General features: G+C 47.4%; 1 protein-coding gene across 3 annotated transcripts in view; it reads right to left on the bottom strand.

Moving 5' to 3' along the window:
• Positions 1–2,110: 2,110 nt before the first annotated feature.
• Positions 2,111–12,799, bottom strand: part of Brpf3 (bromodomain and PHD finger containing 3) — a 41,532-nt gene continuing 30,843 nt past the window's right edge. Inside the window, exons 11-13 of one of the 3 annotated variants that reach the window (XM_090355792.1) lie at positions 11,042–11,139; positions 6,176–6,330; positions 2,111–4,387 (exon numbers count right to left, since the gene is read on the bottom strand). In XM_090355792.1, the coding sequence (XP_090211918.1) occupies positions 4,204–4,387; positions 6,176–6,330; positions 11,042–11,139 (437 nt within the window). In that variant the 3' untranslated portion in view covers positions 2,111–4,203. Of the gene's footprint in view, positions 4,388–6,175; positions 6,331–11,041; positions 11,140–12,799 lie in introns of those variants that run through there. The other 2 variants (XM_090355793.1, XM_090355794.1) reach the window with 2 other exon arrangements.

Raw genomic sequence — 12,799 nt, forward strand, 5'->3', positions numbered from 1 at the left:
AGCCTTGAGCAAAAAGAAGCTCAGGGACAGTGCTCAGCCCCTGAGTTCAAGCCCCAGGACTGGTAAAAAGAGAAAAAACAACAACAACATAGAATTTAGAGAGAGAAGACTGAGAGGGAGACAAGAGATAAAGCAAATAAAGAGGGAGGGGAAGAATCAAGCTCTGGTCACAGGAGAAAGGAGTAGCCAGACTCTGGCTACCCTGGGGTACAGGGGGAAGCAGAGGCCTGCCACCAGTCCAGGATAGTCTGCACACTGCCTGGCCCCCACCCCCAGTCAGTCCTAGACAATACAGGGGCGTTAAGGACAAGGTCAACTGCAACAGTAGCTCGAGTTGACTCTGGCTCTGCATCTGGGCTTTAGGTCTGGGCTGCTATGGGAGGCTCCCCAAGGTCTCAATTTGACCTCGCCATCCACCAACTAAGCCAGTCCTTTGAAGTCACTTCAGTCTTGTCTTCCTCCTCTATCACTCCAAAATGCTGGTCTGTGGCTCAGCCAATAGCAAGCGGGCCCCTCTGATCTCTTTCCTAATCCTCTCAAGGCCCAAGTGTCCTTGCTACATTGCTTGTCATTGGCTTACGCTGGGGTGGCCCTTAAAAGGAAACAGGCATTAAAAATGGTTTAACTGAAGGCCAAACCCTTAGGAGGTAAAAGCATGAAGCACTAATGGCGAAACTTCAGGCATGGCGTGTTTATTTATCAAGAGGCCCAAGGCCTGATGGTCTGGAGATCAGGGTCCTGATAGTGCAGCATGAAGAGAGGAGGTGGGGGAAATGATCTGAACCAAGAACTGTCCAGTAGACCCCCAAAACAGTGTGCCAGTGCTCACACCTGTAGTCCTAGCTACTCAGTGGGCTGAGATCTGAGAATTGAGATTTGAAGATAGGCTGGGCAGAAAAGGCCATGAGACTGTCATCTACCCTTAGCCAGCAAATAGCCAGAAGTGGAGTTGTGGCTCAAGTGGTAGAGCACCAGCCTTAAGCAGAAAAGTTGAGCAAGAAACCCTGAGTTCAAGGCTCAGAACCAGTACATACACTGTTATTCCAACATGCAGACAGTTCTCCAACGTACGTCCTCAACTTTCGACACCACCCTTGGTGTGTGTACACATATACACAAAATATAACCCATAAGGATTGTACATCCATTTTTAAAAATGCATTTATTGCTTCTTTCCTCTAATCTTTTCTCAGTCAAACGTGTCTCTCCCCAACTCATCAGGCCCCCTCACACTGGCCCCCTTTGGTAGTGTGCAATGTCCTCATGCAACCAAAACCCAACATGTAATGTAAAGACAGCCGACATATTAGGGGCTTTATCAGGGAGGCCCCTGCCTCAGTGTCACCTGTGGGGGATCACATCTGTCCCCACCATACAAAAAGCAAGGGAGCTGGGCAGGACCCGAGGACATTAGTCTAAGCACTGCCACCAAGCACCTTGTCCCTAGGAACTCTCCTTGAGCTTCTGCTCTTCAAGAGGTCCCTTCAAAGACGAGGTCATCACCCGCAAGGAGTGGGGAGCACAGTACACAGCTTGGTAGTGCTGTGGGTCCCACAGGGAGGCCATGGCCAGGCTTCTGTCACATGTCGCAGGATTCTGCCACCACTTATTCGCTAGGAATCTTGGTCAGTTCTTTTAGTCTTAGTAGTTTGTTTGCTCCCTTCTGTAAAACCAAGGTTAGGCCCATTCAAACGGAAGAGAGATCAAGTTTATGTCTCTCGCTCCCCCCCCCCCCCCCCAAGTCCCGGCTGTCCATCTACAAAGAACAGCAAACAATAGCAAGGCTTTTGCAGCCTTTGGTCTCAGCTTGGTAGAGATGCCAGCGGTCCACTCTTCAGCTGAATGAGTAAAGCTCAAGGAACATGGCAACAGAGAAGCTGAGACCTGGGAAAGGGAGCCTAACTCTCCTATGTCCAAAAGGCAGCATTCTCTGGGAGAGAAACACGGACAGAAGCCATCTTCCCACCTTTCCCAGAGGCCCAAGAGACAGACAGAGCACAGAGCCCCCTCCAGGGACAGGCCTACTCCCAACAGCCCCGGCCCCTGGAGGAGGTGGTAGGCAGTTGGTGTTGAGTGGCCCCAGTGATTCCAGCAAACACTGCACAACAACTGATGCCCATTAGAACATTTATTTCTCAGAGAGAAAATAAGTTTCCGACAGTCATATTATAGTAGGTAAAATTAACTTTTGTAATCTTTACAGGCATAGTTTTCTCTGTTTATTACCTCTCTTATACCATTTGTTATAAACAATTCTAGGAAGCAAATAAAGTCAACTTTCTACAATAAATAGAGCATCATGTGCTTCACAGCAGACGCGACAGAGACACACAGGCCCCATGCCACAGCAGGGTCTGAGCCATTTCTCCTTCTGAGAATGTTCTAAGAAAATGAGACTCAGAGACTGAAAGATTTAGAGATTGAAAAATAGAGACTAAGAAGAGAATGTGTTGGAAAAAAGAGATGAGAGAGCAAGAGAGAGCAAAAGAGAGACCCGAGATCTTGTAACACAGGTTTAGACAAAGGTCACAGAGTCCACAGCTGACTGACCACCTGGGGAGGGGACATGTTGGCTCCTTTAAATAAGCCACATCACATGGCCACACAATGAGGACTCCAAGAATGCAAAGTATAGGCCTGAATAATTTAGAACAGTATTATACAAATATATACACCATGTCCTTCCTTAGCCATACGCTGTATTGTTTTTATTATTGTACAAAATCCCAAATCCTATCCTTTATGCTATAGTTTTGTTGGTTCCCTTTTTAAACTCTGGCTCGTGTCCCATGTATAAGAAGTTGGTGTGTGGTTGCATTTTTAAAAAGTGTGTGTAAAAATGGCAGTGATCTCCCCAGTGACTTGGTTTTGTCCAAAACTCCCCTATGAAAAATTTAAAACAATTAAAAAGAACATCAAGTTAAAAATCAACATGGCAATCAATGGCCTGCAACCTGGCCTGCGACTTTGGTGCTTAAGAGGTGAAAAGAAACGTCCAGAAAACAGACGTCAAAGCTTCTGAAAGTTGCGCTGTTTTGTCAAATCAGCATTCCTCGTTCACAGCTTTTTTTCCCCCCCCTTCCATTTGGAGAAGGTGGAGTTTGGGACAAGGTAAGAAGAAAGAGAAAGAGGGAAGGGGACAAGGTTTGAAATAAAAAGGTTGCATTCCCTGGTGTGGGAAGCAGGAGCAGCAGAGCCTGGCAGGCAGAAAGAGCTGGGGGGCGGTGCCATGCTGGCCATGATGGTAGAAAAGAAAGTGAGGCTTGAGGCTGCAGATGCAGAAGAGGAGAGGAGCAGGGTAGAGGACACGCTCTACCTCACCACCCTCAACATCCAAGTGGGCAGACAGACAGCATATGCCAGCCTGGTTTGCTGACAGGAGCCTCAGGCTGCCTCACAGTGAGAGGAGGGGCCGGGAGGGCCCCACTCACAGTGAACATGCGCACAGCACACAGCAGGGCCCTCAGCACAGCAGCAGCAGCAGCAGCAGAGGTTTAGAGTGTGGGAATGGTGTGCTGGTGGACGGGACCCTCACAGGATGGGCTGGCCTCTGCCTGAGCCCTGAGGAGCTGGTAGAGATATCCACCTAGCAGAGTACTTGGGCAAGAAGGCAAATAATATATTGAAGAAAAAAAGACCAGTTTGGTAATGTTTCTGTCAAATTGGCATGAGAGAGGGAAAGTAAGGAAAGCATGTAGGTAGGGCTGGGTGTGGAGAGGAGGCAGGGAGGAGTGAGAATGGGTAATGAGGGGAGAAGGGGAGCTCCGAGAGGTTCTCCGAGGGACCCTCGTGCATCCACAGCATCTCTGGGATCAGTATCGAACCTTGCCCGCCCTGAGGTGTGGTTAGCTGGGAAGGGGAGAGAGGGGGCCAGGCTGCCCCTCAAGGAGCTCAGGACCTCTTGCCTTCTGGGCTGAGTCCACTGGGCTCAAGCCCCACAGCGGATTCTACTTCTAAGTGGTTCTTCAGTGGAATATCCCGAGGAACCTCGGGCAGAAGTTTTTGGCACATAGCAGGCCCTCCAGGGGAACCATGTGATTGGTCAAAACTGAGGTCTTTCCCTTTGCAGGGACACAGTCATAGTCCCTGGCCTGCCATGAGAAGTGGAAGCTGCCGGCCATACGTCTGGCAGGGACAGGAGAAGCTTCTCTGTGCCCCATGGGATGGAAGTGAGGCGGAGCAGAGGCAGGCACAGCCCCGCCCTCACAGGTAGGTGGAGGTGACAAAGGAGTGGGGCCCCCGCACTCGGCTCAGGTGGATCATTGCACGGTCATAGGCCACCTGCACTGACTTGCGGATGCTGGTCTTGCGGCCCTCCAGCATCTTGAGCTTGTCCACGGTATCTTCCACACCCAGAGGCAGGACCTTGTCCCTAGGAAGCCACTGCCTGTAACGCAAGCACAGTAAAGACACGGGGCTATGTGTGATGGACTGTACAGGGCTCCTCTGGGCTCACCTGCCTAGGGCACGCAACACCAAGGGGAAGGGCTAGGATACTCCATGATAAAGCCACCAAGAATCAGGGAGGTGAGGGAAGTAAACACAGGATGCAAGGGCAGAAGCGTCGGCCCTGTTTGGCTGCTAGGTCTTTGGTTCTAGAATCAAGAGGGACTCCTCTGCCACCTCACAGAGTGGCCTGGAGTGACCCTGGAGGGCACTGAACCTCATTCTGCCTTGGGGAACGAGGGTGCCATACGTAGAAATAGAGATGATAGAGAGAAAGAGCGATGAAGGAGAGGGGAGAGATGAGGAGAGCGGGAGAGAGGGACAGAGACACAGAGAGACAGACAGAAACAGAGACAGAGACACACAAGAGAGACAGACAGAAAGACAGATAGTGTGTGTAAGAGAGTGAAAGAATGAGTTTTAAAATCCCAGGTAAATCTAATGTGCAGCCAGATCTTGGTTTGCACCCTAGTTCTGTCAATGGAATCTTGACTTGCCTTTTTTTGTTGTTGTTGGGTTGGGGTGCTGTCCTTGAGCTTTTTCTGCTCAAAGCTAGTGCTCTACCACTTACACCACCACTCCACTTCTGGTTTCCTGGTGGTTAATTGGAGATAAAGAGCTCTCTAATTTTCCTGCCCAGGCTGGCTTCAAATTGGATTCCTCAGATCTCAGCCACCTGATTAGCCAGGATTACAGGCATGAGCCACCAGTGTCTAGCCTGACTTGCTTTTATTTTTTTTCAAGATAGGCTCTTGTTATGTAACTCATTCTGGCCTTAAATCTATGATCCTCCTGTCTCAGACTCCACAGTATTGAGATTATAGGCTATTCTACCACATCAAGCTTGAGCCTTGGCTTTCTAAATCTCAGTTTTCTTATATGAAAAAATAGATTGTGACAGTTAAGATTTAACTGAGATTAAACACAATTGTGTGTTTAATAGCAATTTGTCTACAGCAAGAGTAAACACTCAAGAGCAATTATTAGTATGATTCTTTTTTTTTTTTTTTTGCCAGTCCTGGGCTTGAGCTCAGGGCCTGAGCACTGTCCTTGGATTTTCTCAAGGCTAGAGCTCTACCACTTGAGCCTCAGCACCACTTCTGGCTTTTTTCTATGTATGTGGTACCGAGGAATCGAACCCGGGTCTTCGTGCATGCTAGGCAAGCACTCTATCACTAGGCCAAACTCCCGGCCCCAGTATGATTCTTTTTGCTAGATGATTCTACCTAATTCTGCAGAAGCTGAAGTGACAGCATTCTCCTGCTGATAATGAGATACCTACACCAACCACGGGGGTGGGGTAGGGGCAGAGATAGCTCTCAGCTGTTTCTCTCCAGGAATCATCTACCCTGGAGTTTATGTGGCTGAGGCTTCTCCCCTCCCCAGAGATGTCCCCAGCCACTTCCCCTTTCCTCCCTAAGCTCCCAGAGGATGGGCTAAATAAGACCCATCTGTTTCAAATGCACTACAGTTTGACTTCTTCCCCTGCCCAGAGTTGCAGACTTCCTTCTCAAGACTCCTGAGATGGTTTCCAACTCAAGCTTCAGCCACAGAGCACTTCCCAGGGAGTCTTACCTGCAATCCCATTCCTAGACATGCTATGACACACATGGTAACATTCCGTTCTCATGAACATGCTTATGTGTGGGCTAACTACCACCAGGCAAAGCATGTCCCTTTACCTGGAGCTCACACCCTGGCATGGGTTCAGGACCACACTACCACTCACCAGGTGCGCTTGTTGTCAAAGAAGAGGACAAGGAAGAGCTTCTCTCCAACCTCTGCCTGCTTCTGCTCTCCCAGCTTCAGCACGTCCAGAGGGGGGACAGGGATGGGGACACCATTGTGCAGGAGGCCCTCTCGGGGCATCTTCGGATCGATGATCTGGAGGCAGAAAGGAGTCAAGAACTTAATGGGACAGGGTAGGTATTCAGGGACCCAACTGACTGATGAGCCACAAAAGCAACCCACAGCTAAGCCATACTTAGACTGTAGCCCTGCCTACAATTAAGGGATAGAGGAAATGGTACCCACAGAACCCCCAAATGGAAGCCTTGACTGTTTCCCAGTTCACTGTTCTAATCTTCCAGCCTGCTCAACTAGCCCTTCCTGTGAGGGAGCATGCGCCAACAACTAAAGGCCCCAGAGCCAAGAGAGAAGTAGCAGAAAGCCTGCAGGGGGTGAGGGTGTCAGGACTTAGTGGGCTACCTTTGATATCCAAACTGGATAGGTAAACCTCTTCCTCTCAATCTCCCAGACAATAAACGAGGCCAGGTGCTAGTAGCTTACTTACACCCATCGTCCTAGCTCCTTAGGGGGCTGGTATTCCAGGATCCCTGGGATGAAAGTCATCAGGCAGGAAAGTCCAGGAGATTTTTTTTTTTTTGCCAGTCCTGGGCTTGGGCTCAGGGCCTGAGCACTGTCCTTGGACTTTCTCAAGGCTAGAGCTCTACCACTTGAGCCTCAGCACCACTTCCGGCCTTTTTTTTTTCTATGTATGTGGTACCGAGAAATCGAACCTGGGTCTTCATGCATGCTAGGCAAGCACTTTAACCACTAGGCCAAACTCCCGGCCCCTCATGAGACTTTTATCTCCAATTAACCACCAGGAAGCGTAAGTGGTGCTGTGGCTCAAAGTGGTGGAGCACTTCCCTTGAGCAGAAAAAGCTCAGGGACAGTGCCCAGACCATGAGTTTAAGTCTCACAAAGAGAGGAGAGAGGAGAGAGGAGAGAGGAGAGAGGAGGGAGGAGAGAGGAGGGAGGAGGGAGGAGAGAGGAGAGAGGAGAGAGGAGGGAGGGGGGAGGGGGGAGGGGGGAGGGAGACAGGAGGCCATTCCTACGCCCCTAAATCACTTTTGTTGTTACCACTCCTAGGCACTGTACTTGGATACTTTTTTTTTTTGCCAGTCCTGGGCTTGAGCTCATGGCCTGAGCACTGTCCTTGGACTTTCTCAAGGCTAGAGCTCTACCACTTGAGCCTCAGCACCACTTCCAGCTTTTTTCTATGCATGTGGTACTGAGGAATTGAACCTGGGTCTTCATGCATGCTAGGCAAGCACTCTACCACTAGGCCAAACTCCTGGTCTGTACTTGGATACTTTTTGCTCAAGGCTAGTGCTCTGCCACTTGAGCCACAGCACTACTTCCAGCCTTTTTTGTGTATATGGTACCAAGGAATTGAACCTAGGGTTTCATGCATGCTAGGCAAGCATTCTACCACTAGGCTATGCTCGTGGCCCCCGAATCACCTTTGTAACTCATCTCAAATGTGCAGGGATCTTGCCTAGAGACCATGCTATGAAGGCTTCTGCATCAGCAAGACGAATAGTTTTTCAGTTCCATGTACAGCTGTGTATAGCTGGCTACCCGCCACCTTCCTGTCTGTAATTCTGGCCTGAGCCAGATACATATGGGCCATCTCCATGGAAAGATTAGAAAGGAGGTGGGATGATTGAGCTTGGAGAGTCGGTGGTGAGGAAAATGATGAATCAAGGATTACCGAAGGAACTAAGCCTTGAGGCAGCAAGCTCCTAAAGTGCAGGGGCTGGGCTTGTCTTGTTCTGTTTGTTTCTTGGGCTTAGTACCACTGCCTAGCTCAGAGTGATGTTTAGCACTGGCACAACAATAATTCTCCAGGTGTATAACACTTTTAAGCTTCCAAAACTCTAATTACTCACACATCATCCCATTTCAATGTTTTACTAAGGCTGAGAAGTCTATTGACAGGTTAGCTGACAGGTGTGGAGAGCGACAGAATTGGCTGAAGCCAGGGCCAGACTAAAACCAGACATTTGAACTAAAACCAGATGCTCAGCCAAGGCATGAGTGTCAGCTTCAGGATACCTCCTGCATAGTCCTTGCTTCCAGAAGCTGGCTGGTAACCTGTGGATACTTGGAAGCTTACCAAGGAAGCAGCCCTCTCTAGAGAAGGAGCAGTCTTAATTCCTATACGCTGTCCCAGTGGGCCTCTTCTCATAATAAACTGCTCCCATTATTTACCTTTGGGTGTCTGCCAGTTTCCCACATCCCTCTGAAGACCAGCAGCTAGCTGAAAGCAGGTGCTCTGGTGAAGAGTTTAAGAAAACCAAACCAAAGCAACAACAAAAAACCCCACCCCCTACTCTACCAGCCTGCTATAAGTTTGGTCAAAATTTTATCTCCCAGACTGCTAGTCTTCCTGGAACTAAAACTAGGGGTCGTAAAGAGCAACCATAGCAGCCCTTCTGAATTTTCTTGCATACCACTAGGGAACATATCTCTTCTGATACATTCCCTCTTGACTGTAGCATGCTGGCTGGGGGTTGGGGGGGCATGAGAGTGTGTGTGTGTGTATGTGTGTGTGTGTGTGTGAAAAAACTTCCCGATGGCAAAAGCAAGGTGGCTAGCTAAGTCTGCCATCTGAGGACAGCTTTTATCCCCCCAAAATAAGAAAATCCCATTCACTCAATGAATGCTGTGCAGATGTAAAATGGCTTGGAAATAAAGCTTGTGTTAAATTTTAAGTTTTTTTTTTTTTGGGCCAGCCCTACGGCATTAACTCAGGGCCTAAGCACTGTCCTTGGGTCTTCTTGAGGCTAGAGCTCTACTACTTGAGCCATAGCACTACTTCTGGCTTTTTTCTATGTATGTGGTACCGAGGAATTGAACCCAGGATTTCATGCAAGCTAGGCAAGCACTCTATCAAACTCCTGGCCCAAAATTAAACATCTTATATATTAATAAATGGATAAAGCATACTATATATGTAACTATAATATGTGAACAAGAAAAGAAGGAACAATGCAAAATACTTCAGAGTCAACACATGGAAATGATGGGTTTGCGTTACTTTTCTATAATGTAGTACATTACTTTTATGCCACCCCTCCAAAAAATAAATCTCAAACCAAAAAATACATTTGTTTAAAGGATAGCCTGAAGAAAAAGATAAAACACAACATGCAAATACATATTGAAGTAGACATAGGAAAAGCACTGGGCAAGCACAGAAATAAAAAACAGGGTGTATTCAGGTGGTAGTTAAATTTCTTTGTAAAAATATGAGTTTTAGACTGGCTTTTCTGCATGGTAAGGTTTAAATAAATGCCCAAGCCTGCACAGTGCCAATCACTTCCTTAATGACCTAAGCTGGGGTTTCTGTGGTTTCAGCCCAACCCCAGAACCTTATGAAATCAAACAGCCCCTGGCCCCATGTCTCTAGCTGTTGGAACATACTGTGGAACTTTCCATACCTGCCACTGCTGAGGAGGAGGGAAAGAGTCCCAGTAAAGCTCCAGCAAACTACATTATCTCTTTGAGAGTTCTTTTTATCTATCTCAGGACCAGGATATGAATGCCTACCCGTGCCTACCTGCTTTAACTTAAAAGAGGCTGCATTTAAGCTCTAGATCAGCAGATAAGGACAGGGTGGTAGAAGAGTTCTGTATTCAGGAGAGGTTGGGCTGTTCCTATCCTATACTACAGATCACTTAAAAAAAAAACTTCTGAAAAAAATATTCATGCTTCAGAGAATCTAATTTGGCAGTCACAGGGTAGAGATGGCATTTGTTTAGAAAATTCTTTCAGGTGATTCTGACACACCCTAAAGATTTAGAATTAGTGGTATCTTCCAGAGCCAAGGGACATTCCAACTTTAATGAAGTTTTAAGGGACAACTTATTCAAGGTGGTATGGATGGAATCTTTAGCTACTGCTGGTAGGAGTATAAATTGGAGCTTTGAAGCAACTTTGCAACCTGTATCACAATTCTGTAGAGACTTTGTCCCAGAAGGCACCCCAAAGAATTCAGCGGAAAGAAACAATCATGAATGTATACAATGGTAAGGCTACAGTGACATTTGCTGCTGCTTACCACAGTGAAAATTCCAACTCAATGAGCAGCTAGGAAATAAATTGAAATATGGTACATGAACACAACTGAAAGCATAATCATTAAACTGATGTGATGGAGGAGAATGTTTAATAGTATAAAATGAGAAAGTGAAAAGGAGGTTAAAAACAGAACATGGCCTCTTACACATGTATGTTTATGCATTAAAAACAAAAACAAAACCAAAGCAGATAGATGTCAGGTAATCCTGGACAGAACTGTGGGTGACACTGAACTCCGTGGCTCAGGACACAAGCTCTGACTTCACACATATTGAGCCTTGGGCTTAAATTCCAACTCTGCCATTTATTAGCTGGCTGACCACAGTTAACAGATTATGCTCTCTTTCCTGCAAAATAGGAATAAGCATACTTTGCTTTTGTGTTTCACAGATTTAGCATGATGGATGTTTAATAAAGCATCTAAGCAGTATCTAAACGTGTTTTAAATCCCTACTTTTACACATAAGCAAATAAACAAGTGCTATTTAAAACTCTAAGAACCCTAGTGTCTTTGTACTTTTAGTCTATTTGGAGCGCTCCCACAGCTGGGACCCTGGCTGGTCTTCCCAGCATAGCCTGAGGTAAGCCCCCCTCCCTCTGCAGCTAAAGGCACTGACTCCCACCACTGTACTCTGGCTTGATCCAATCAGATAAGCCCCCAAGGCAAGGCAAGGGCCAGAGCCGCCCAAGGTAGGCAAGAGGGTGGCGTCTGGGGCAGACTCACCAAGGCAGGGTAGGAGGGATAGCCTCGGCACTTGGCCCACACCAGCTCCAGGGGCTCCAGGTCTCCGCGGTCTTCAAAGGGCATCAGAAGGCTTCTGCCTGGGGGTGGGGGAGGGGAGGAAACAGTGCCCAAAGGGGACTTGGAATGGTACCCCAAAGCCCTGCCTGTGGCTTTCCTTTGATTGGGGCAGCCCAGGAATGAGTCAGCAACAGGCCCTCCACCCTTCCTCTTCTCTGCTCTCTCAAGTGATTTTAGACTAGATCAGGGGTCAGCAAACTAGTTCCATGAATGGCCAAGTAGTGAACACTTCAGGTTTTTATGGGCCGTGTGGTCTCTGTCCGACTACGCAATTTTGCAGCTACAACACGAGGAAAGCCACCACCAATCTGTTCACAAATGAATGTGGCTTTGTCCCAGTAAAACTATTTTGGAAATGGAATTTGAATTTCATGTCAGTTTCACATTATAGCATGTCAACCATTCTTCTTTTGGTTTTCTTGTTAGCCATTTAAAAGCATACAAATATTCTTAGTTCATGGGCCATTTTTCAACAAGCAGCAGGCCATAGTTTACCAACCTCTGAACCTGAGCCCTAGAATGGCTTGTCCTAGGAAAAACATAACTGGATCATCTCTAGGCCTCGGAGAAGAGCCAAATCTCATCTTGAGCAGCCCTCCTACCACTACCTGGCCTTGAGTAGGGAGTCTTGATGATGGGGGTTTCATGGAAAGGACATCCTACCCAGTATAAACCAGATGCTAACAGGGTTATTAGGTCACAGCAATCAGCAGAGCCAAGCAGGTCTGCAGGTCTTTTGTGACCGTTTCCTCGCCTCCTCCAGAGTCAGGGATTGAACCCCAGACCTGAGCACACTAGGCAAGCAGTCTATGACTGAGCTATACTCTCAGCTCTTCTTTCTTAGAGATTAGGTCTCTATGTCCCTCAGAGAGATCCTGAATTCCATATGAAGCTCAGGGTAACCTTTCTTTTTTTTTTTTTTTTTGCCAGGCCTGGGCTTGGGCTCAGGGCTTGAGCACTGTCCTTGGGCTTTCTCAAGGCTAGAGCTCTACCACTTGACCCTCAGCACCACTTCCGGCTTTTTGCTATGTATGTGGGGCACCGAGGAATTGAACCCGGGTCTTCGTGCATGCTAGGCAAGCACTCTACCACTAGGCCAAACTCCCGGTCCCTCAGGGTAACCTTTCTATCTTAGGTTCCTGATTGTGAAAATTATTATTATTATTATTATCTGCCAACCATGCTCAGCATGTGCCTGCTTTTGTCAGAATCTTATAGTAGGAGTTCATCTTGGGGCAGGGACATCTCAGTTTACTTCATCCTCTACCCAATACATGAGACACACGTATTCATTAGAGAATCCTTTCCTTCCTCCTCTGCCTACAAACTGAGGATGGGAGGAAGACTCAACCAAGGCTCCACTCCGACAGAGTTTATTTTTAAGGAAATAGTATCACTCATTTGTAATTAAAAACAAACATTGAAGAGAACAAAGCCATACTGTTCTGCCTCTAGTGAGAAAACAGCAGGAAGACCCAGTGCTGCAGAGAAAGGTGAGAGGGAGCGGGTGCACACTGTGGATGAAACCACAGACCAGTGCAATTCCTTCAGAATGTAATCTGGCAATATGTTTCAGGATAAAGTGGATAAACCATCTGTTCCAGTAAGTTCCTTCCTCGGTAGTTTATTCTAAGAAAAACAACTTCACAAATGAATAAAAGGATTTTGAACAAAAAATAT

The sequence above is a fragment of the Megascapheus bottae genome, chromosome 22, assembly GCF_031878675.1.
Source record: "Megascapheus bottae isolate mThoBot1 chromosome 22, mThoBot2.hap1, whole genome shotgun sequence".
Lineage (NCBI taxonomy): Eukaryota > Metazoa > Chordata > Mammalia > Rodentia > Geomyidae > Megascapheus > Megascapheus bottae.